This window comes from Columba livia, chromosome 10, assembly GCF_036013475.1.
Source record: "Columba livia isolate bColLiv1 breed racing homer chromosome 10, bColLiv1.pat.W.v2, whole genome shotgun sequence".
Lineage (NCBI taxonomy): Eukaryota > Metazoa > Chordata > Aves > Columbiformes > Columbidae > Columba > Columba livia.
Genome location: NC_088611.1, coordinates 15,373,477 through 15,395,832, shown reverse-complemented (window position 1 = coordinate 15,395,832; position 22,356 = coordinate 15,373,477). Strand labels below are relative to the sequence as shown.

Below are 22,356 nucleotides of genomic sequence, written 5' to 3'. Positions count from 1 at the left end.
CTTGAGACAAATCATTCATGGAGTGATGCCAGGGAAGAAAGGAATGTTTTCATAGTTTGACCCACCATATTCTGGGACAGAGCCATCTCCGCGTTTCAGAAACAGGCGGACCCTGCGGCCACCATTTTTAATCAGTTCGATGGCCCGAGCGTGCTTCATGTTCTTGGTAGTTTCTCCGTTGATCTCTAAGATTTCATCACCGATCTGTCAATGAAATAAAAAAAGTCTAAGATTAGCCACAAGCCCCCACGAGGGACACCACCAGCACACCACAAGACAATGACCACAGCAAAGTTGAAAGAGCTATGCACCACATGAAGCTAAATACATCCAACTGCTTCCAGTGACAGCCCATTGGAGACAGGAAGGCAACAGGGAAAGCTTGAGGTATCAAAATATTTCATTGCTGTTCCATAAAACCACCTCACATACTGTATTGTTCAATACCTATAGCTGTGTTAGGACCAGTGTTCTTTTATTTTATTTATATTCTTTGTAAAATCTCCGGTCAAAGTGGTTGCTTGTTTTACAGTCTGCTGTCACTGGGATGTTCAAGTAGTTTGCTCAGGTCTGTTACTCACTTGGATATAATACCTACTATGAACCAGCAAAGCTGCTTTTGTAAATATAATTATTCATTGGGATAGGGAAACAGGGCTTGGAAGACTGTCAAAGCATTGACTTCCACAGGGCAGCACTGATTTATTTTCATCAGCAAAAATATTGGACCTATAAATCTATTCCTAGCAAAAGAATTTTGAAAATGCTCTTTGCACGATATATCCAGAGGAGAAAAAGACACATGCTGTAAAGTTATCATGCATTCTCTAACTGAGGAGCAAGGAGTACATAAAACTTGGCAATTTATTATTAATTTATTATTTCTGGAGGCATTTTAGAACATATGCACTTGTAAAAATGTTGATAATTTAGCTGACATGTGGAGTTAACAGTTAATACTAACCAAAACTATACTATAATTTTGTAACCCCTGGGTCAATATCTATGCTCTCTGTCCACTCTGCTCACTGACAGAGGAGAGGATCAGGAGGAACATGTTGACTCCCTACTCACAGCTGCAGTTTCAAAGCTGAGGCTATTACATTTTCATTGCTACATGTACCTTGTTGGGCTTTACAAGTCAGATTACGTATTAGAATTTGGAAACATGGCTTGGAACAAGGGAGTGAAATCTTCCAATGCACTCTCATTGTTACGGGCTGTATGCACAGAGTGACAGAAGCCATTGATAAAAGTAAATAGGAAACACTGCTCCTTTCAGTTAACATTTAATTTTCCTCTTAGCAGGCACAGCAGAAGCTGTGCCTGTACGGGAGAGAAAGGGAAGGCAGTTTACTGCAAAGAAGCGTTTTTTATTTGCACGTACCCTCATCTTCCCACATCTCTCAGCTGGCCCATCCTCAGCAAGCCGCAACACGTACAGATCCATGTTGTACTCCCGGCCACCTCGCAGGCTAAAGCCAAACCCTTTGGCTCCTCTCTCCAGCTCAACAGTGTAAAAGTCTTGGTCCTGCTGGAAGAAAGACAACATGCGTGCAATTGAACAGAAAGTTAAATGCTGCTCTACCCTCATTTTGAAATTATCCAACTAACACATATTTTCGTTGTTGTTGCTCATAATTAAAAAGAGAAAATCAGTTGAGTTTTCACATGCACACTAGAATTTTCTGCTTCCTCAGATACCACACTGTTATTTGTAGTGCCAGCGGTGCAAAGGGCTCTTTGGCTGAATGGCCTTGGCCACATGCCATGTATTTTTAGGCACCTCTGTTATACACCACCTCCTGTGCCCAGGGCAGAAAAGCACATTTCTGGAGGGTGGTTGATGCTCTACCAACTGCAAAGGAAGGCTGAGGCAACCTCACTGCCAGTGCCAGGCTTTAGGTAAATGTCTAATGGTACCTGGGACAAGTCTATGCCATGGCGCTGGCTTTTCCTTTTTGTTACCACCTCATCTATTCCTTTGCAAGAAGCTCAGAAGTAAGTGCATTGTTTTGCATAAATGTTGTTACCGTAGGGAAGTTTTGAAATCCCTAATGGAAGAGGTCACTTCTAGGATGGCCAGTGGCAAGGAAAGTTAACGGTGAGACAGATAATCTCTCTAATAAGATGCCATATGTGAAGGCTGGAACACTCCGGTTATTGCCCCCCTTAACTTTTCCTCTTTTTTGTCCTCTGAATTTATCATTTACACACAACAGTACTTTCTAGAGAGGCCCCTCCAAATATACAATTCAATAAACAAACATATAAATTATTACTGTTGTAAAAATGTCAGCTTTTTTTCGTCCCTTTTTTGTTCTCCCTAGAAGTCTCGATGAGAATGTGTTGGAAATGTTTCTCAGCTGAAACAACACCAACACGTATTAAGAAACTAACCAGCAAATTCCTCTTTCTTCAGCAAACAGACCAAGGGAGAACAGCTTCCCAGTAGGAATTGTCAAGGGAAACATTTGAATGCAGCCCTCAAGCAGATTGGAAGCAACAGTCTGTGATAAACAAAATAATTAGAAAGGTTCGCCTTACCTGTGCTGCTTGGGGTGGTTTGAAATCAAACTGGGATTCCTGCTTTGGTTTGGTGTTGTTCCTGCTGTGGCAAGTGACAGAAAGAGGGAGAGAGGAAAAATAAAGCTCATGGGATGTGAAGATGATTGAGAAGTAACCAAAGAGAGAGCACGTCAACGTGCTCTCCTCAAGGTAAACAGTCTGACCTGGTCTCCTGTGGTATTTGCTGAGGAGTATGTGTGGTTGTAATTGTAGCAATTTTTTCTGCATTGGTCAATAAAGTAGCATTGGAGGATTCTGCAAAATAATTTTTTTTTTTTTTCATTATAAGGGAAGACCATTGGATATTAATTGATAAAACAAAAGTTTTACAACGGCATTTCACTAGAAACCATCATTATGTTGTTTTTAAAGAACATGAGATTAGCTCAAATTTCTTAAATCCAAAAACTAACAGGATAAAGTTTAAGCTAAATTGTAGTAATTATATATATGAAATAGTACAGAACCTCAGTTGTAGAGAAATATTGGCCTTTGAGTTGCACATTGAAACTTAACATGATACATCCCGCATGGCTCATCTTTTTACCAGTATCTGTCACCAGATGTACCAAATTACTGTGTATTCTGTTTTTCTTCTTCGTAAGAGGAAAACTATTAAACACCCCTAACCAACTTCGAAGCATTTGTCACATAACTGCTGATGCTGTATTCTATGCTCTTGAAAATGTCAAGGCTTTAGGGAAGACATCATCTTTACCTTTATTGTCACTGCAAAAACTAATGAGCAAAAAACATGCATATTGGAAACTGCCACATCTACCCATCACAAATAGTGTAGAGCAGGGAGTCAAATATTTATACAATATATGTAGTATATTTATATAATATATACACAAATGACTCAGTTTTTTTTTCAGTAAGCAAACACATCAGCATTCTCATTAACCTAAAAAAAAAAATAAAATAAAATACAGCCACTCAATTGGAAAAAAAAAAAAAAAAGAAGAAAAATAATTGTGAAATCTAGATTAGAAACATCTTTGACCATTAGACACACTCAGAACAAAGACTGACTTCTGGACGAGGGGTTGAAGAATGTTTTGTCTGTTGTCTAACGACATGAATTCCAATCATTAAAGTCTCCAAATATGGTAGGATGACTGGATTAATTTTACAGTAGCAATAACTATTCCATGGATTATAAGCTTATCAGTGTTTCCTCCATCAGAAACTGCAATCTGCAGTAGGATTGAGACATGGCTTTTATCTAATACCTCACAAGGTGATATTCAAAGTAGCTAAAATGCAAACTTCCTGAAATCCTGAAATCCATCTTTGCAATAAAACTCGCTGCTGCCTGACTACTCAAAGCTGCACACAGGGACGTGGAACCACCTGTAGTAAATGCATCGGCAGCTCTGGAACCATTTACAAAAGCACACATCGAGAGAATACATAGAGCAGTATTAACTTCAAAACTCAATTTATGCCATGGTAAAGGGTTGTCAGTACAACATCAGCCTGTGCAAATGCCGTATTTCTCTACACACAGAAGGAGATGCTCCCAGAAGAGGTCCTCCCTCCTGCTTCACAAATCTGGGAAGGGAGTAGCTGTAGGCACAAATGAAAAGCGACTATCAAGGTGTCCCTCACAGCATGGCACGGCAAAATGGTCCCCTTGTCATTTTGGACCTTTATCATGGACTTCAATAAGACCAGAATTAACCCAGAACTCATTCTGCCTAAAATTAAGGTCATGCACCTTGTTTCTTGAGTGAATTTCTTTAGTTCCAACCCCATTTAAGAAAAAGCCACCAACAGAAAACAGCAATGAAAACCAGTGGAAACATCTGGCTCTCCAACATTAAATTACAAGGTCTTCTATCCTGCCCTTGTTTGCCTCTTAAGCCCCAGACATTCGGTAATTCATTTGATTGACTATGGAGAAATCTGCCATTGTTAAATAGAGTTCAGCTGTAATAAAAAATTGCAGAAATGGGAGGGTTTTTTGCCTGAATTAAGGAGCGGTGGTGGTTGTGGGCTTACTTGGTCCTGGAAACCTATTCTATTTAATGAATTTATTTTCATTGTGGAGATATCTAGATGAGGTGAAGGCTTTTCCTTTCTGTGCATGTCAATGGCAACTCAGAAAATGGGAAACATTAAAAGAAGAGCCATTTAAACAGATGGGTGCAAGGACAGCAAAGCTCCTTTGCCTGCAGCAATGTGGCCAAGTTAACATGCCCAAACCCTCAACATATGGAGCTGTAACATCTTCCAGACCAGAGCTGGCTTGTGTCCGGTGGCTCAGAGAGCAGGAGCAGCTCCTGGGTCTACCTGCATCTCTCAGGGTAGTCATGACCAAAACATGCCCTCGTGAGGATGTGCTGCTGGCAACTGGCTCGTGTGAGAAGGAGACGTCCCTATGTGTGGTTACACTGTTGGATTTTGTGAAGGTGCCTTGATGCTAAAATTAGTCTCCAACATAAGAAGGCCTTGAAACGTGGTTAAGTGTTCTCTATTCATCCAGAACAAAAGCCTCTGAAAACCTCCACAAATATTTGGAGATCAGATGAAGATGGGCTTCAAAGAGAATGCAAGATTTCTACCCTTTAGTGGGTCACACTAAGAATACCAAGCAGAGCAACAACAAATCTTGGTACAGATGTATCTCTATGCCACTGTACTGTGCCTATCTTTAGCCCACCCTACCCCATGAGTCAGGAGTTGTGCATAATTTTGCTAGTTTTTCAGACACTGGCTCAGGACGCGTGCCAGCCTCCATGCAAAACTGGAACAGAACACAAATAAAGGAAAAATTGTCTCTATTAGAATTACAATTATACATTCTAAATCCTAAATATTTCATTGATTCCTTGCCCCATTCTGCTGTAGAACACTCAGACACCAATTGTCTAATCTAAGCTTGTCATTTTTCAGCACTCTGTGTCCTTGCATCAGCTGGTGATATGTTACAGCATTGTCATTTCATGGCAGATGCACTCCTGCAGTGGTCTAGGGCAATGAGTTGGTGCAAGACTTATTATACAGCAAAAACTCTTGGTGTTTTTAATAATGTTAGAAGAGATTAGCAGTGTGAGTTTATTGTGAGTTTTGTGATAAACCTTAGTTTCATGTTTGTCTCAGAAGCATGGCTTCTTATTTATTCTCTTCCCCGCTCCCTTAAGTGCACTGTAAGACCATTTATATTTACAAAAAAAGCACCCCAAAAGCAACAAAAATAAAAACCAAATCAAAAGCACCCAAGGACAGCAAAAAGAAAACAACATTGAGATCAGTTTCTTAAATGTCTTTTTTTTTTTATTTTTATTTTTAAGAGCAAACCTCTCAGCAATTTCCAGAGTGTTTGCTTTATTTGCTTTTGGAAATTAAATGCAGGTAATTCTGAGCAAAGTTGGCAATCTGAATTTCAAAGGGACAGTAAATTAAAAGACTAGAAGCCTGCATTGTGATGAGAGACAAGAGTTGGCTTCTTCCCTAAATTACAGCTTTCCACCTTCTCTGGGAATACTTGTCAGTCACAGGTACAGACTTCCATTCTAACCTAAGCAATTGAAAATTATGTTTTGTACACATATTTGCATGAAAAAGACTGGCTGAGCATTCATGTCAGGATGCTATAGCTCCTAAACCATTCAAAAGTTATTAACCTCTTAGGTATTTTTACCTTTTAAAAAGATTATTCAAAGATTCACCTTCCTGGATTTCGATCAGAAACTAAAATAGAAGCACTGACCAATTATTTTCCCAGTTTACCTTCCAAAACTGGCACACACAGGCCAGCTCAGATGTTAGCATGATTCACGGCCATTTTATTATTCATGAACACTCAATTTGCTGGAAGCAGCAAAGGATCATATACCATTTGACCTGATAGCTACTAAACAGTAGGAAAATAAAGCCTTTCATGCAAAACAGATAAACAGAAATAATTTATAACCAGATCATTTCTCATCCTGGCCTATTTTTATCCTAAAGATAAACATAGCATAATCATGCTCTGTGGGGTAACCAATTCCATGTTTCAGATTAGAAAGTATGAGAGTCAGCAACTATCAAATGCTTCTTGCTGGAAATCATATCATATAACTTCTCCATTCTGCTTTGCAGGTACCAGGCTCAGTTCAGTCATACTTTCTCAACCCTTCTTTTAAACTTAATCACACTTTCTCTGAATGTAACATTTAACTGAATGCAAATAATATCCTGTACAACTCTAAGAAAGGCTCACTAGCTCTGTACCTGAGCCATCAAATCTTAAACCTGTGGATTCAGCTTAAAAAGAGAGCCAATTAAAAAGATTTCTGCCTAATGAGTTCTCACTATGAACCCATCCATGGCAGAGCAGGACAATGAACAAATAAAGTACTTAGAATTTAGAACCACAGCAGCTTTAGTTCTGCTTTACATATGTTTCTGCTCTATTCCTATTTGGCATCACAGCTAGGGATGAATTTAATGAAATTGATATATAACACAGCTCCTTATTTTTATTAAACAGTTCAATGACCTGAAACCGGTACCAAGTGTCAGCATATTATAAAGGATCCTGCACATTCCCTCTGATCTGAAATCATGAGATCCTGTCTAGGATAACTCTTACAATGGTCAGCTGCAAGCACACAGCAGCTCCAGAGCCATTGGAATGGAACAAAGTCATTTCAAAATTTACTGAGCTTGTTCCCAAAGCAACTTACCCAGAATAAAAACAAATCCTCTTTTCAAACAGCTTACAACATGACAAAGTGTTTATCCTTTTCTGTGATCTCTTTACTCTATAGCCTGCTTTTATATATATACACGAAGCTTCAGGAATCCCATATATTAACTAGTGATTCCCAAGTATTCTAAAGCTGCATTATCAACCTAAGAATCAAATCGAAGTGTACTGAGACATGCATCAAATTTACAGAGATACATGGAGGAACATGATAAAATGGGTTCTTTTTCAAATGTAGAATCAGCACCTCCTTGTTTAAAAAAAGAACTCCCATTTGTATGGAAACAAAAAATAAAGCTATGGAACACTCACAACCTCCCTCACTGCTAATTTCCAAAGTGGGAGTGGAAATTGAGCCCTTCATGACTTTGCAGCTTCGACTGATGTAACAAGCCCAGGAACAAAACCAAAAAGAGGGTCAGATAAGACAGCAGGAAACATATACTTTACCATCTCCTGGAATGATGCGCAGGGTAACGGTGTTTCCCGCTTCCTTAATGAGGTTGACGATGTCTGAATGTGACTTGTTGGTGATGGAGCACCCATTCACGGCCAAGATCCGATCGCCTACTTTCAGCTTGCCACAGCGGTCTGCGGGACTCCCTTCAATTATCCGACCTATTTTGTGAGGCATGGCCACACATGCATTTCCCGCTTTTGTATTGGTTTGGGGGTTGTTTTTGTTTTGGTTTTGTTTTTTTAATTGATTACATATGTGGGTGAAGGGGAAAAGGAGAAAAAGGGTTGAAAAGGGAAAGAGAAGGTTAAGGGTTAATTAATTAATGCATCAAGCAAAAGTTATTATAGGATAGCTTTGCTGCCAGTGTTCAAAACATTGGCAATCAACTAGTATGAGTGCACAGTGCTTCTGTTACAAAAAGGTGGTTTGTAAATCATTTAACCTCCCCCTTGTTTTCTGTTAATAAATGATGAATTTTTATAGACAAGTGCAGCCCCATCATAACCCAATTTTTGAATAAAAAAATGGAAACTGTTTGTAGAAAACACAACCCTCCTCCTCCAAGATTACATCGGTGTCAGCGTCTCTAGTTTTTTCTCTAAGTCAGATGCTGTTCAAGCTTCTGCCAATGTTTTGTTCTTTCTCAATTTAGAAAGATAAAATTGTTCTAGGCCTAGGAGGGAATGCGACTCCCTTTCTACCGTGAAGACCCAATCTTTCAGCACTGCATGAGGAAGCAAGATGAAATGGTTTTCTTCTATTTGTGACTAAAGGTACTACCAGGGAAGGTACAGGACCACTACAGATGGGCCAAGACTGACAAAGGTAACTCGTTTGGTGCAGGCATCCACGTCAGCCTCTGTTGAATCAAGTTAATCCTTCCCCTTGTACAATATTAGATGGCATCGCGATGGGAGCAGGGCAGGAATAAAGACCTCCGCATTTAAATACCTCTAAAACCACACACACAAAACCATTGAGATGTCTGACACACAGAGCAAGCGCACTGTAGGATGAATGTGTTTTGGAGACAAAACTCTCCTCCTGTTCCATGTGATTGTTTGTCCCAAAAACACAGGGTCATCCATAAAATGCAGAACTGGGACACGGGGGCATACACAGCTTCACTCAGATAAATCCATCGGGCTTTTGTACAGGTTCCTACACGGGCAAGAGACCCTTGGGACACAGAACATGGTTAAAGCCTTGATGTATAGAGTGGTCATCCCATACTTTACATCCACAATACATTCACCCTCAAGATGCACTTATCTATCTATGCTGTAGTCTTTATTTGATTAGTAGTTTTAGAGATATACATTGCTGCACACATGGCAACACTAGAAAGACCATAGAGAAGAAACAGGTAAGGAAAGGAATGTGAGGTGAGAGAACAAGGTTGGAAATACACAATAAAAACTGGCAGAAAGTGTTAATGTTAGCTGCAAACAATGTGGGGATTTTTTTTTTCTGTTATTTTACAGTGATTTTAGAAAGTTTCCCTTCCTGGAAATACAAAGACTCCTCCAGTTTAAAGGCTGTTTGGAGGGTGAAATGAGCTCCTACTCTATTCAATCCACAGGACATAGACGACAGAGCACACACCAAAGTGACCAAAGTGAGTTTTAGAACCAGTTTGGCCCATCTCCAAATACTACCCATGAAAGAAAAAAACTACAAAGCAGGTCCAAAGCAAGCACCACATAGCAGAGGGAACGTATCTCATGCAGAGTATTAGGAAAAAGCTGAATACACTTGAAAAAAAATATAGGAAAAACAGTCACAGATCAACAGATCTCCATGAGGAGCCCCTGCACAGAAAACTTCCAGTTAGCGAGAATCTTAGGCTAAAGCAAACACAACTCTTTACAACCTCAGGTCAAGGTTTCTCTGCAGAAAAGAGTTAAAGCACAGTCTTCATACAGTAAAAGTTATTCACACACACGTTTGCAAATACTTTCAGAAGATAAAAGCTCTCTCTCCAGTTTAGGCTGAGTTCAATTTAATCTATATTACATTACACCAGGGCTGTCAAACTCATTTCCACCGGGGGCCACATCAGCCTCACAGTTGCTTTCAAAGAGCCGAATGTAGTTTTAGGACTGTATGAATTTAGTTAACTACTCCTAGTTCCTATAGTCCTAAAATTGCATTCAGTCTTATGAAGGCAACTGTGAGGCTGATGTGGCCCCCGATGGAAATGAGTTTGACACCCCTGCATTACACCATTGTGTTCTGGCACCAAAATACCTATTCTGGAAGAGCAGTTTCCAGCAGCAAGGACAGTGCATCTGAGAACTCCCAGAACTCAATGCATCAGGTCTATACCAGATATTTTCTCCTTGAAATCTCTGATGCCGTGACTGCCCAGAACGGTGGTAGAAATGGCCAATTCTACACCAATACCTTATTCACTAGCAATGGCACTGCCAATGCTAGGAAAAACAAGGGGGAAAGGCTACTTCTTGCTACATGCACCTGCGTGCCTCAGGAGCATTCCAGCTGTACAGGGAGACTGCAATGTATTTTGTCTGCAAACCACAGCCCTGCTCTGAGAGACTATGTGAGGCAGGGCCAGTGCACTCATTCTGTCTTTCCTTTCCCCCTCCATCCCTATCACACACCACAGACTAACACGGAAGGAGGAGCTGCTTTTTCCCCTACAAAGTATAAATGGATGCTGCCTCTGGTCCTTTTGGAGGAGATGGAAAGGGAAGAAAACAGCATCTCTGACTGGTTTCCTCCTTGCAACGACACTTCTGCTCTAGAGTAGGCTGTTTTGTGCATACTTGCAGAACCAGATTATGTGCACCTCTTCTGCAGCAACACCTGGAAATGTGAGTCTGTCTAGTAGAAAGTATTGTCTTCAGAAAGAAACCATGACTACTTCTATTAGGGGAAGATATTAAGTCCGACATCACATGAACTTCATTTCCCCCTATTCGGAAGAAATGGATTTGGGAACAAGTGGAATAGGTAAAAAATAACCTGTTTTTTTTAACAGTATTCTCCATTTCATGTCTCACCAGCAAGCACTATTAATTAAAACTTCCCAGCTATCAGCATGCTCACTCCATAATGAGGATCAGAATAACCCTGATTGCCAAAGAGAAGTTAATCAGTTTAAGCATCACTGCTTTTAAATCAACTGGCTCAATTCCACCATAAGGAGACATATTTCATTCCACCTGCTCCATTTCTGCTTTAGCAAACAGAATCACTTGGGGGTTGGGTGGTCCCTGGCTGGTCTTCTGACAGCGAACCCCAGAAAGGTGTCCAGCTTGCAGGGAGCATCAGGAATCGCCATTGGTGGCATTTTTCCCTTTCAGGTTTGGATTTCTGATTTTGCTTTTCTTGACTCAGTGCTGAACAAAACCCAGGAAGCAAACACCTACCAAGACTTGGCCTCTGATTAAGCTATTAATTACATTAATTAGGGCATGCTCATGATGTTTAATTAAACAGATCCCCGTTTGCCTCCTTGCACTGCAGCACTCAAATCTGCATCTCACTCGAGGTGCATTGATAAAACCCCAAGACTTACCAAATGTTGTCCCCGCCTCTGGCCTGCTCACCGACGAGACGATGACAAAGCCAAACCCCTCATTTTCACCGCGGCGGATTTCCACATCGTAGGGCTGGACCACGGCGCTGACAACACCGCTGCCCCCGCCGCCACCGCTGCCGATGCCGCTGGTGCTGCCGCTGCCCGAGCTGACGGTGTTGAGGGAGTTCTGGCTGCCCTGCGGCGTTCGCTTCTCCTCTGTCAGCGAGGCCGGCTGGTTGCTGCTGTGGTGGGAAGAGGCTGGGGATGGGACTTCATTTTCTGCCTTGGGAACTGGGAAGAAGAAAAAAGAAAAAAGACTGTGTGAGCAGGCTGCACCATTTAGTGCTTGAAAAGTGCCGTCCACCGAGAAAAAGGCAAAGGAAAAAAAGGCAGCTCACCTACTTTCATCTATAAATCATGGCCACAATGATCAAAGGCTCTGTCTCCTTTTGGATGTCACCACCAACAGCTCTGTTTGGTGACAGCACTGACTATAAATGCTCATCCTCTCCAGTGCATGGTCATACAGCCAAAGTGTTTTGCTGCCAAACTATAGCAGCAGTACAGTTAAACCAGTGTAGTGCTGCGTACTCGGATGCTCTGTAGCATTTAAAACGTGGATTACACTGGTTCAGAGGTGTCTCCTTTAGATATCAGACCCCCACTTCATTTACATATGCGCAACCATGCATATGTGCACAAGCCCACAGGAGAGAGAGTAATATCAAACACCCAACACTTAACGCCTCTGCATTTTTAAACTCAATACTATCACTTTGGTAGCACTGATTGCCTTTGATTACTGTGATCTTAAGTAATAACTACTCACACTAAAGCAAAAAAATCTTGTGAACCAAGGTTTTCTTGATGGAAGAACCAGCAACTATCATCTGTACTGTCTGGCACAGTCAGGGTGTGGAACCATTAAACATTATTAACATTAACCAAGTGTTTAACAGCAACTGAAGTTGGAAGTGGTATTAGTTTAAAATCTAATCAGCTACCAAAAGGCTTGAAGAAATCTCAAAAAAATCACTTAGCCCACAGCCTGCTCAAGCCAGGACCAACTATGCTTACTGTCAGTCCTGGCAGATGTTTGTCTAATCTGCTGTTAAATATCTCCCCAAGCAATCTATTGGTTGCAATATCTAACTTAAATCTTCCTTGCTGCAACATAAGGGTATTATTTCTAGTTCTATCTAGCAGGCATATGGAGAACATATTATTCCCTTCCTCTTTGCAGCAGCCTCTTATAGTCTTGATGAGTGTAACACCTCCTCCCTCTCCTCTGCTTTAGGCTAAACAATCCGAATTTGTTCAATATTTCCTTGCAGACCATGTTTTCTAGAGCTCTCCTTATTCTCACTGGTCCTCTGGACTCCCTCCAGTTGGGCTCTCTCCAACTCAAACATGTCTTTCTTGAAGTGCTGGACCATACTGCAGCTGAACCATCATCTGCTGGGAAATCAGGAGAGTTTCCCCTGTCGATATCCCAGCACAGTGTTTTTCTTCACCTGAGCCAACCTCAGATTAGAACTCGTGGCCCACAATAGCTTCTGTTTTTTTGTTGCTCAGCCTGTTATCCACAGTCCATTTGTGCAGTTGAGAGCAGCATATTGCACTTGTCTCCGCTGAATGGCTGCCTCAGCTAATCAGGTCACCTCTCCAATTTGGTGAAGCAAAATTAAGTTGAAGATCTTAAAAACAACATGAAGAAAATGGGTGCCAAACAAAATCTAAGTCTGTAAACCCATGATCCAAAGAAAAACAACTTTAAAACACTTAGAAGTACCTGTCTGCACTTACATACTCAATGTATGTACTAAATATATAGTATTCTACATATTAAGAATACGGGAGTATAAACTTCCCCTATAAGAGTCTCAAGACATGAAGTACCCATTTAGGTGAACAATCCTTTTGTACTAGTTTATAGATGAGAGGAGGAATAATGGATCAAAATTCAGGAAGAGGCTTCTCTACAAAGTTATGCTGGAATTCAAAGCCTGCAAATCTAAGGTGAAATAAGGAATCCTGAATAATTTATCTTAGAGTAAGTGTCCACATTTGAAATGATTCAGAAATAGCTCAGTCTGAAGTAACAAGCCCCTGAATGAAATATCAAGGGTTTTTATCGAGATGTCTCATGAATCTAAATCTTTCATGGTAATTTCCAGCCTGGGGGCTGTTAAACTGGATAGAAAATCTACACACAAAAACAATACCAAAAATTCAGCTGCTCTTTCTCTTCCTCCCAAACCTCATCTCCTAAAGCTCCTCTCACATTGGCAGCTCTTTGTCAGGAAGGAGAGACAGGGTATTAGAGGGGAGACATAGCCCTTCATTTAATCCACAATGAGAAGAAGAGAAATGAGAAGTGAATATCTATTTAATATTGTGCAGAAGGAGCTCAGCCCTGGATAAAAATACAGAGCTGTTTCAGAGGTACTGTTCTAGTCCTATCTTCCACTGTGGACCTAATTTTCAACCTGATGGTTATTTTGACATTTTTTAATCTTAAAGTACATCACTGCCTATTTTTCTGCTGATGCCTAAACTTGAAAAGCTACATAATGTTCTTCCTTTTGAATAAGTGAGCTGCACCAAATCCCACACTCAAGCTCCCTAAAGGGACTCACAAGAAGAGACAGCACCAAGTTGTTACTCTCTAATATTAAGCATAAGGCCACCTGTCATTTAGAAAGCTTATGCTCATGCCTTCATCTTCTTTGCTAACAGGACATTTTTGTGTCACTAATCTGGGTGCCACCAGGCAGCATCCCTTCTCTTTGCCTCTCTGTCTGTCAGCTTCTTTTTCATCCATTTAGACCACGCACTTGTGCAGAGTGTGCACAACATGTGGCATAACTCGGCACACAGAAACCTCTTGGTTACAACAAACATGCGCACCCTGCACTACCAGAAGCAATGGCACAGTTTTGCATCCTGCGGTTAGCTGACTATATGTAGCAACCTCAGTTGAAGCTCCTGTTGTGCCTGGGACATTAGCACACCAATGCCCTCACTCATGCTCTGCCCTTGCTTCACCTCCTGGGGCCTCTTCAGCATCTTGTCACTCACTCCCAGTTTAAGGGTAGCTATCAGGCAGCAGTTATTTGGGGAACAGAAAACACAAGCAGTCAGGCACAGAGTCTGTTGCTGCATGAGTCCAACTAGAAACAATGTGTGGCAACTGAACAGTTCCTTGTTTTATCAGAAACCTTCATGGAGACTGGGGAAGCCAACTGAGATTAAGAGAGTCTTGACTGAAAACAAAATATTTGAAATTTATTTGATCAAGAATAGAAAAGAGTAAAAACAGGCGAAAGAGGAAGGATAACACCGCATCCCCTGAGTTTTCCCAGTATTATGAGGAGAAGCTTCTTTTTCTTCAAACCGTTTGTTGAACAGATGGAGTCTGGCAAGAAAATCGACCCCTGCAGAGCAACACTGCAGCCTACCTGTGTAAACCACTTTGCGCCTGACGGTCAGATTGACGTGACCTTGTTTGGCTGCCTGTTGCATAAGCTGGACGACAAGCTGGTGCGATTTCCCAACAACAGGCGTCCCGTCCACACAGATCAGTTCATCACCCGATCTCAGGCGGCCGTCAGCATCAGCAGCACCCAGCGGTACAATGTGACCAATGTAAATCTGACGAATTAGCACGAATAGGAGAAAGGAAAGAAAGAAAAGGAAAAAAAAAAGTGGTAAATGAGAACTAGCTCAACAGCCAGCGGGAAGCAAGGGGCACTGTCAGTTAGACCTAATTTAGTAGGGAAGTTGTTGATAAACGTCTGCTGGTCAGCAAAGTTGCTCCATGTGAATAGAGCCACATTGTGAAATCGTAATAAATTGACATTTTGTTTCTTCAGGCCGTCCATTCACTCTAATGACAGTCAGCCTTGGGAAATGTGGTCAACCAGACAGTGACCAGAGAGGAAGACGGTTAAAAGCACTGAGGGTCTTGTCAAGGAGGCTGAGATTGAGTTGTCCTTTCAGTTGCCTCTAGGGTTTACAAGCTCTATGCCACTCGCCTGTCCACCAAATCAGTCTTAGCTTATCTTCAGTGAGTTCTGTGGAATTACTGTAACATGAGAGAAGTTTTGACCTAGGTAGTTTGACTAGGTAGTTTTGACCTGTGCAGGCACAGGAAAGACCATAGATTTTAGCCTGATACCTTCCATGTGCACTGGATTTAAAGACGTTAAGCGAATTCGAGAAAGGAATTGAACAAATAGAAACTTTAGGATCAAAATACTTGCAAACCTGACCAGGACAGCCTTTCCTCAGTGTCCAGGCAATTTCAGGCCTACGTGTTTTCATTTGGGCTATCTAAAAACCGAGAAATAGTAGGGGAAGCCAAATCCATTTCAGTTGTGGAAGTGTTTTTTTTTCGTTTGGTTAGGTGGTTGGGTTTTTTTTGAGGGAGGGTAGGGAGGAGTTGCGGGACATAAATGCATAGCACAACAGTTGTTTTAACAGAGATACCGCAGTGCAGCTCTGCACATCTGTACATGCTACTGCTGTGATTCTGAAATATGTTAAAACAAGACCACTTCCAGATGTACTCACAGGTTCTCCAGGCTCATTTCCACCTAGAATCCTAAATCCAAAACCGGTTTCCTTTCTCCATAGAAAGATGTCCTGCTCTTGGTAATCTGGAACTGAAGGGAAAGAAGGAAAATATATTTTTTAATCAAAACCCCACCCTTTTAACCCAAATCAGGATTACTCTGATGTACGTTTAAAGGGATATGCTGCACAGTTTACTCTTTAAATGATGCAGTCTTGATTTTTTTAGACATATTAAGAACATTTATAGGTTTAAATACTAAAGGATTATTATTTAAATCACAGCTAAAAATTATATGGTGGTTTCTATATTCTAGGCGTCTAATTGTGTCTTGCCACTTGTTTCTCTTTATAGTATTTCCTACCGTCAATATTAGCATCATTACCCAGTGCAAGAGCCTCTTCTAAATCATCAACAAATAAAAGTGTACAACTGAGAATCACTCTGCCAGAAACAATACAGCTGTCTCCTCTTTCATGGGAGACAAAAGAGCCACTTGTTATGACTTCTACTGTTTAATTAACTTCCACAAGCATAGTTTGCTATCTGTATACTGACACTGCTTTAAATAACTATGGGACAGATCCCCGGCTGGCGTAAAACAGAAGGGCTCCACTGAAAGCAAATCATCTCTCCTGACTCTCACTTGCTCATGTATGGGCTCTGTAGAACCACTGAACAGACAAAACCAGCTGGAAACATAGAAAAGCTCAGCCTTACCTAACTCATTACTATGGAACATCAGCGAGGCTTTTACAATGAATATTACATACAGCGAAGTACTAACCTTGAAGTGCAGTTGAACAGTAATGTTTTATATTAACTTATTCATGCTTGCTTTCATCCCTTTTTTTAAAAATGCAAAATTAATTGCTAACATTAAATCATATCAGAAGACAACTTCAGGTTCATTTAATATTTATTGGTTAGTATCTGTAACATTCACTAATTTTGTAATGACCTCCTCCCAAAATTTATAATTAATGATAAAAAAGCTGTTCCTTTACAAGTCAACTGTCTGTATCTTTAGTAAAGAAACCAATGGGTATCATTCAGGAATGTAATTTAAATAAGTGCATACGCAGATACTGGATGCAACGTGTTTAGTGAAACATCATCTAGTTTTCTGTATGTATGAGCAGACAAACTGGTTGTTTTCCATTAAAATCAGTGAGAGTCAGACTGGGCCCTAATTACATTTTACACTATCGGTGCCTATTGCACAAAGGTCTGGGTCTAGTCGTGCTTTTCAGTGTTAAGACTTTTGGCTAGCTCTGATGCTCTCTCTTCAATGACTCAACAGGTTAAGATCTGGGAATACTAAAATTAAAGGAACAAGTAAGTGCTAAGGCACAGATCTCTTGTTTTTCATTCAAACTGGTTTAATGCATTGGTTTTATATGTCATATTTTCACTTTCTAATTACTCACAGTTATAAACTACTCTTAAGAGCTGTGCACATTACTCTACTGAACTAGAGGCTAATTTTTGTCCAGATACAATTACAGAACAATCAGGTGATGACCAGGCTGGAAGCCTGATGGTTCATCTGTTGAGATGAGCTGGCTGAAGGCAGCTCGTCACCATACAGGCATGCAGCACAACAGCAGAACTTGAACAATTAATTAATTGGTGTTTGTCACTGCCTTCCGCGAGGGGAAACGTGAAGAGCAGACAAATTTGGAAGCATCTCTCCAGCACTTTGCAGGATTTTTTTGGCAAAGGCTGGCCCCAACCAATTAATAGCGTGTGTTGGATCTGGCAGAGGCAAAGTGGCTTCTGCAGAGAGCTTCAGCGTGGGCCCACTTCCTCGGCATCTCTCAACACCTTCCCATTTGTCAACTCTCCAGCCTCAGGGAACGATGCCATATGTTCCTGTTTCGGGTACCAGCCAGCCAATAAACAGCCGCTGAAGATCATGGCAAGCTGAGGTGTAATGGCAGTGTCACACCAAAGCAACAGAAAAAGACAAGACTACACCCAAAGAAGCAAGTTCATTCATGTAACTCTCTTTCCACTGGAAGGATTACACAGAGGTGCAACACAGATACAACAAACATACAGGCGACACACATTTACACAGCATGATTACAAACCGAACAAAACTCCTTTTACCACTTTTTGCACCAGCTCTGTAGTACAGTGATTAAGAAAACCCCATCCACCTCCATGCTGCCTTACAGCTGAGGAGGGACCCTCTGAGGCTCTCCATACTGGAGAATTACTTCAGGTTGTCCATTATTGAGTAGAGCTTTAGAGGAGTCACTTTTTTTATTTAGAGGGACAATTTAATGCTGATGCTGAAACTTTGCTGAAAAACAATTAAAAATGGCCTCCAGGAGTCAGTCATTTCATCTTTGCACCTTGACCTGATCTCAAGCATGTCTGACTCCAAAAAAAACATACACAGTCCAACTGGCTCAAACTTGCCAGTTTGCTCATCTCGAATTAAACAAGACCATTTGAAGAGTGTCACAAAAGCGGTAAGAAGAGTTCTGCTAGGGCCGTGAGGAGGAATGAAAGGAGGGGTGAGTGTTACAGCCCCATCCACATCCCATGAACAAAATGGGACACGGTACCCCCCACCGCTGCCTATGAAATCCGACGCTAGCCAGTACAGAGTAAAGCAAGAACTTTGCACCTTCGTGGCTAAACCTCGGAATATGGCCCTGACAGACTCCCCTGGTGATAAAGACCTTCCCGCCACAGAGCAGCAATGACACCAGAACAAGACACCACAAGACACAGATACATTCTCAGCACAGTCTTACATTCTCCAAAACTCGTGGAACTGATTTCTCTTTCTCTCTCTCTCTCACCCTTGCTCAGTCCAGTTGCAGGCGAAGGTGACATAGCTGTAATATTAATTTTACAATTTTGCAAAGCTTAACATATCTGCTTTCTTGTTAGTTCATTTAATTAATTTTGACTGTATGGATCATGTTAGGCTTTCATGCAAATAATTGCTAAGGTTATAGTTACTATGGATTACAATATACTAACTTACATGTCTATCTACACATGCCTGTGTACATGTGGATATATAATACACACACACACACATGAGAATTTATACATTTATGCACATGCATGCAGGTATATTTGAAGAACACTTTTTGCTCCTCAGAGGAGGAATTTCTTTGGGAACACCTTAAAAATACTTTTCTACAAAAAAACTTTCACCATCATGATACGGTTACTTTTCCAAATTGAAATATTTTTCTAATGTTAAAAGAAATTCTAAATGCATGGTGATGAAAATGAACACAGTGCTTAGAGGTAATTTTAATCAAACTTTCTTATGCAAACTTTAACAATTATCCTACTTGTTATATAAAAAAAGATTCTGCTCAGTGTGGTATCAGTTTCAACAAAAGATGGATTCAGAGTAATCAGTGTGAGTTTGCTTTAGTCACTAGTTCATTGGAGGTAGCAGCACTTTCAATGCTGCAAAGTACAAAAGTTTTAAGGCCCAGATTTAGCAAAGTATATAGAAACAATTCTGAAATTAAGAGTGCATAGTCTCATTGAAGCTGATGGAGAGTTTCAGTGTTGAAAAGTCGTGTGATTTATCCATAAATTTCATGAGATTCCAGATTTTGAAGGAAAGCCTTGTTTTCTAAATTGTCCCACTGCAGAAGAATTACAGTTTTTCTGTATTTCTTTTCAACTAAACCTTCTGGTGGCATGGCAAACTTTTGAAAGATGGCTTCGGTGTGTTTTCAACAAGAAGACCAAGTTCTCCCACTGAGGGTCAGGGATCTCTGGGCTGAGCCATGGGCCAGGCTGGTGCCTGATGAACATCAGCAAAGTGATGCCCACAGACCAGCTCCGTCAACATCTCTGCAGCCTCTGCTGCTCACACACTGTGCTGCAAGGACCAAGGGCTTTTTAGCAAGACATTCTCTAAGGGCATGGACACATCTGTGTGCCCAAGTGTATGACTGTAACTGTCTCCTATTAATATAATAAAAGGACATAACCCCACCAAGGGGCTTTTATTCACTACGATCTTTAAAGCCAGTCTGATTAGAAGGTGGCTGCAATTTCCTGAGGGTATTTTTCTTTTTCATGTTAGGGAGAAAGTATCTAATGTTTGGTATCATTGTGTAAATATTTTTAATTCTATGTAATTGCTGGTGAATGAACACTACACACTGGGGTCAAGACTTGTTTGTATTGTTTTAATTAGATTTGGGAAGACAAAATCCTAGCAAATAAATTATGTGCCTGAAAATAAAATTCAAATATTGCTGATAACTTAGAATATTTTAAAAGCTTTAAAAATTATCTATCGTGTTCGGCTTTACTTTTAATTAAATGCTTAAGCCCTTCAAAGGGATTCATTAACACATCTGCAATTCAGATTAATTCATTTTGTCACTGCTGTTTTGACAGATGGCCATATGTAGGATATGGTATTTTGCAAAGCAATCAGGCCACATGAGAAAAATTTGACAACAGATTGCGTTAATCTTTAAGGAAGTTTAATAATACATTGAAAAATAAAAAGCATATTATAAAAATATATTTTCAATAAAGCAGTGCAAAATTTCAGAATTGTGGTTCTCTGACAAACTATTCAGTTACTGTTTCTCTGAGTGTTTTTCACGTATGTCATTCTTGGATCCACTTTAGTGTTTAAACCTTAAGGGTTTGTCCCTCACTCTGATTCACATGTACACAACTCCCACCAGCAGCAATGAGTTACCCATGAGGAGGAGCTCAAGCAGTTAAAACTTAACACCAGCAAAGACTACATTTGTTATCGCCACCAAATGATCTGTTCTCAGATTCACTTAACACAAAGCCGGCTATTCTCATAAGTCTTAATCCAGCAAAGAACTGCAACTCCGGGCCAGATTGCAGCAGAGCATTTTAGCTTAGCCTTACCTTAAAGCATCCAAGTCTCTTTGGGTTTACAGCTTGGAGTGGAGCCCAAGTGCTCTGCACCTTGCAGGCCTGATCCCCTCAAACAGGGGAGCTGCGTGTGGAGGAACTTTAGCCCATATGTGTTGAATGAAGTTGTAGTTCTCATCTGCGGCCACTCAGCCAAAGTCCAGACATAGTTACGGAGCCATTGCTTCACTGTGCATTATTAATTCCAGCTTAATTTTTCTTCCTTCTTTTCCGCCCCCCCTCCCCCCCCCCCTTTTCTTCCCCTAAACAGACAATGTCTGTGGCTCTCTTCCACAGAATCTGAGCATTTCCTGATATTAAGATGCATAGGGTAAATAAAAAAATACATGTTTTACAAAATTATGGGTTATTTGCTGCTTTTGAACCAAATTCTGCTCTACCAATAGCTTCAGTGAGACAAGTCACATAAGTCAAATATAGTCTTTTTTTTTACAAAATACTGATCCAAAGAATACTCAAAGAAAGGAAGAATACATTTTACCAATCCTGAAAAATTATAATGTTGCCTTGTGCTTCCCATGTCTACATTATTATTATTAATGTTAATAACAGTGGGATGCACTCCCAGTGTAGAAGGCATTATAGATTCAGTACTTCTTAGAAACATCCCGGAGATGATGTATTCATATACTGAATGAAAACTCTTTATATTATTATTTTTAGATTTAAAAAAATTCTGTCTGGGTTGGAGCTAATGAATTCATCTTTTTGTGTCAACTGTACTTGAAAAATTGCACTATGTTCTCTTTATACTCAACAATTTCACAAATGGTATGAGGTAAAACACTGAAGATGATTTAATGCTCTAAAATTTTGTCTTTTTTAACCTTATCACATACTTCAACACAAAGGGTTGTTGCTGTTTTTCAGTCCACTTGTTGGGGATTTAAAACCCTGCTTCCCAAAAGAACATTCTTTTCAGAGTTATTAAAATTTAAGGCCATGAATCATCAGAGAGCAAGCCCTGGACTGGGCGGCAAGGACAGATGGGATAGCTGAGCTGGGGCTCCTCGGGCAGTGGGAGCCTCTAGGACCCACCAAATGTCCCAGTTATAGGATCATAGAATCATTTTGGTTGGAAAAGACCCTTAATATCACTGAGTCCAACCATAACCTAACTCTAGCACTAAACGATGTGCCCAAGAACCTTATCTATGTGTCTCTTAAACCCCTCCAGGGATGGTGACTCCACCACTTCTCTGGGCAACCGTTCCAATGCCTGACATCCCTTTCCGTGAAGAAATTTTTCCTAATACCCAACCTGAGGATGCATCAGGCAGTTTCAACATTGGCACTAGGGGGGCATCCTCCTGCTCTACATCAGATATTCATTTTGTTTTGGTCACGTCTTCATCAGAAGAATGCAGAGAGAGTCCCAGCTAGCACCCAAAGCCATGGGTGTCATGGGAGAGGAGGTGAGAACCTCAGTCCCAAAGCCAAAGGGAATGGCTACTCAAGCAAAGAAAAAAGCAATGATATGACTGTATCACTGCCAGCCGAAGAAGGCACTGGAATTAAAATGGACTGCAGCTGGGTAAAAACATGAAGAACAGCACATGTGGAGCAGACGGACAGTAAAAGTA

General features: G+C 40.7%; 1 protein-coding gene across 40 annotated transcripts in view; it reads right to left on the bottom strand.

Annotated features, from left to right (window-relative positions):
* Positions 1 to 22,356, bottom strand: part of MAGI1 (membrane associated guanylate kinase, WW and PDZ domain containing 1) — a 342,732-nt gene that overhangs the window by 6,455 nt on the left and 313,921 nt on the right. For 14 of the 40 annotated variants that reach the window (XM_065075499.1, XM_065075501.1, XM_065075477.1 and 11 more), the window contains 9 exons: positions 18,625 to 18,708; positions 15,853 to 15,944; positions 14,739 to 14,931; positions 11,275 to 11,568; positions 7,721 to 7,924; positions 2,733 to 2,823; positions 2,548 to 2,611; positions 1,388 to 1,534; positions 66 to 204 (listed from right to left, as the gene is read on the bottom strand). In XM_065075499.1, coding sequence (XP_064931571.1) covers positions 66 to 204; positions 1,388 to 1,534; positions 2,548 to 2,611; positions 2,733 to 2,823; positions 7,721 to 7,924; positions 11,275 to 11,568; positions 14,739 to 14,931; positions 15,853 to 15,944; positions 18,625 to 18,708 — 1,308 coding nt within the window. The remainder of the gene's footprint in view (positions 1 to 65; positions 205 to 1,387; positions 1,535 to 2,547; positions 2,612 to 2,732; positions 2,824 to 7,720; positions 7,925 to 11,274; positions 11,569 to 14,738; positions 14,932 to 15,852; positions 15,945 to 18,624; positions 18,709 to 22,356) is intronic. The other 26 variants (XM_065075500.1, XM_065075519.1, XM_065075482.1 and 23 more) reach the window with 13 other exon arrangements.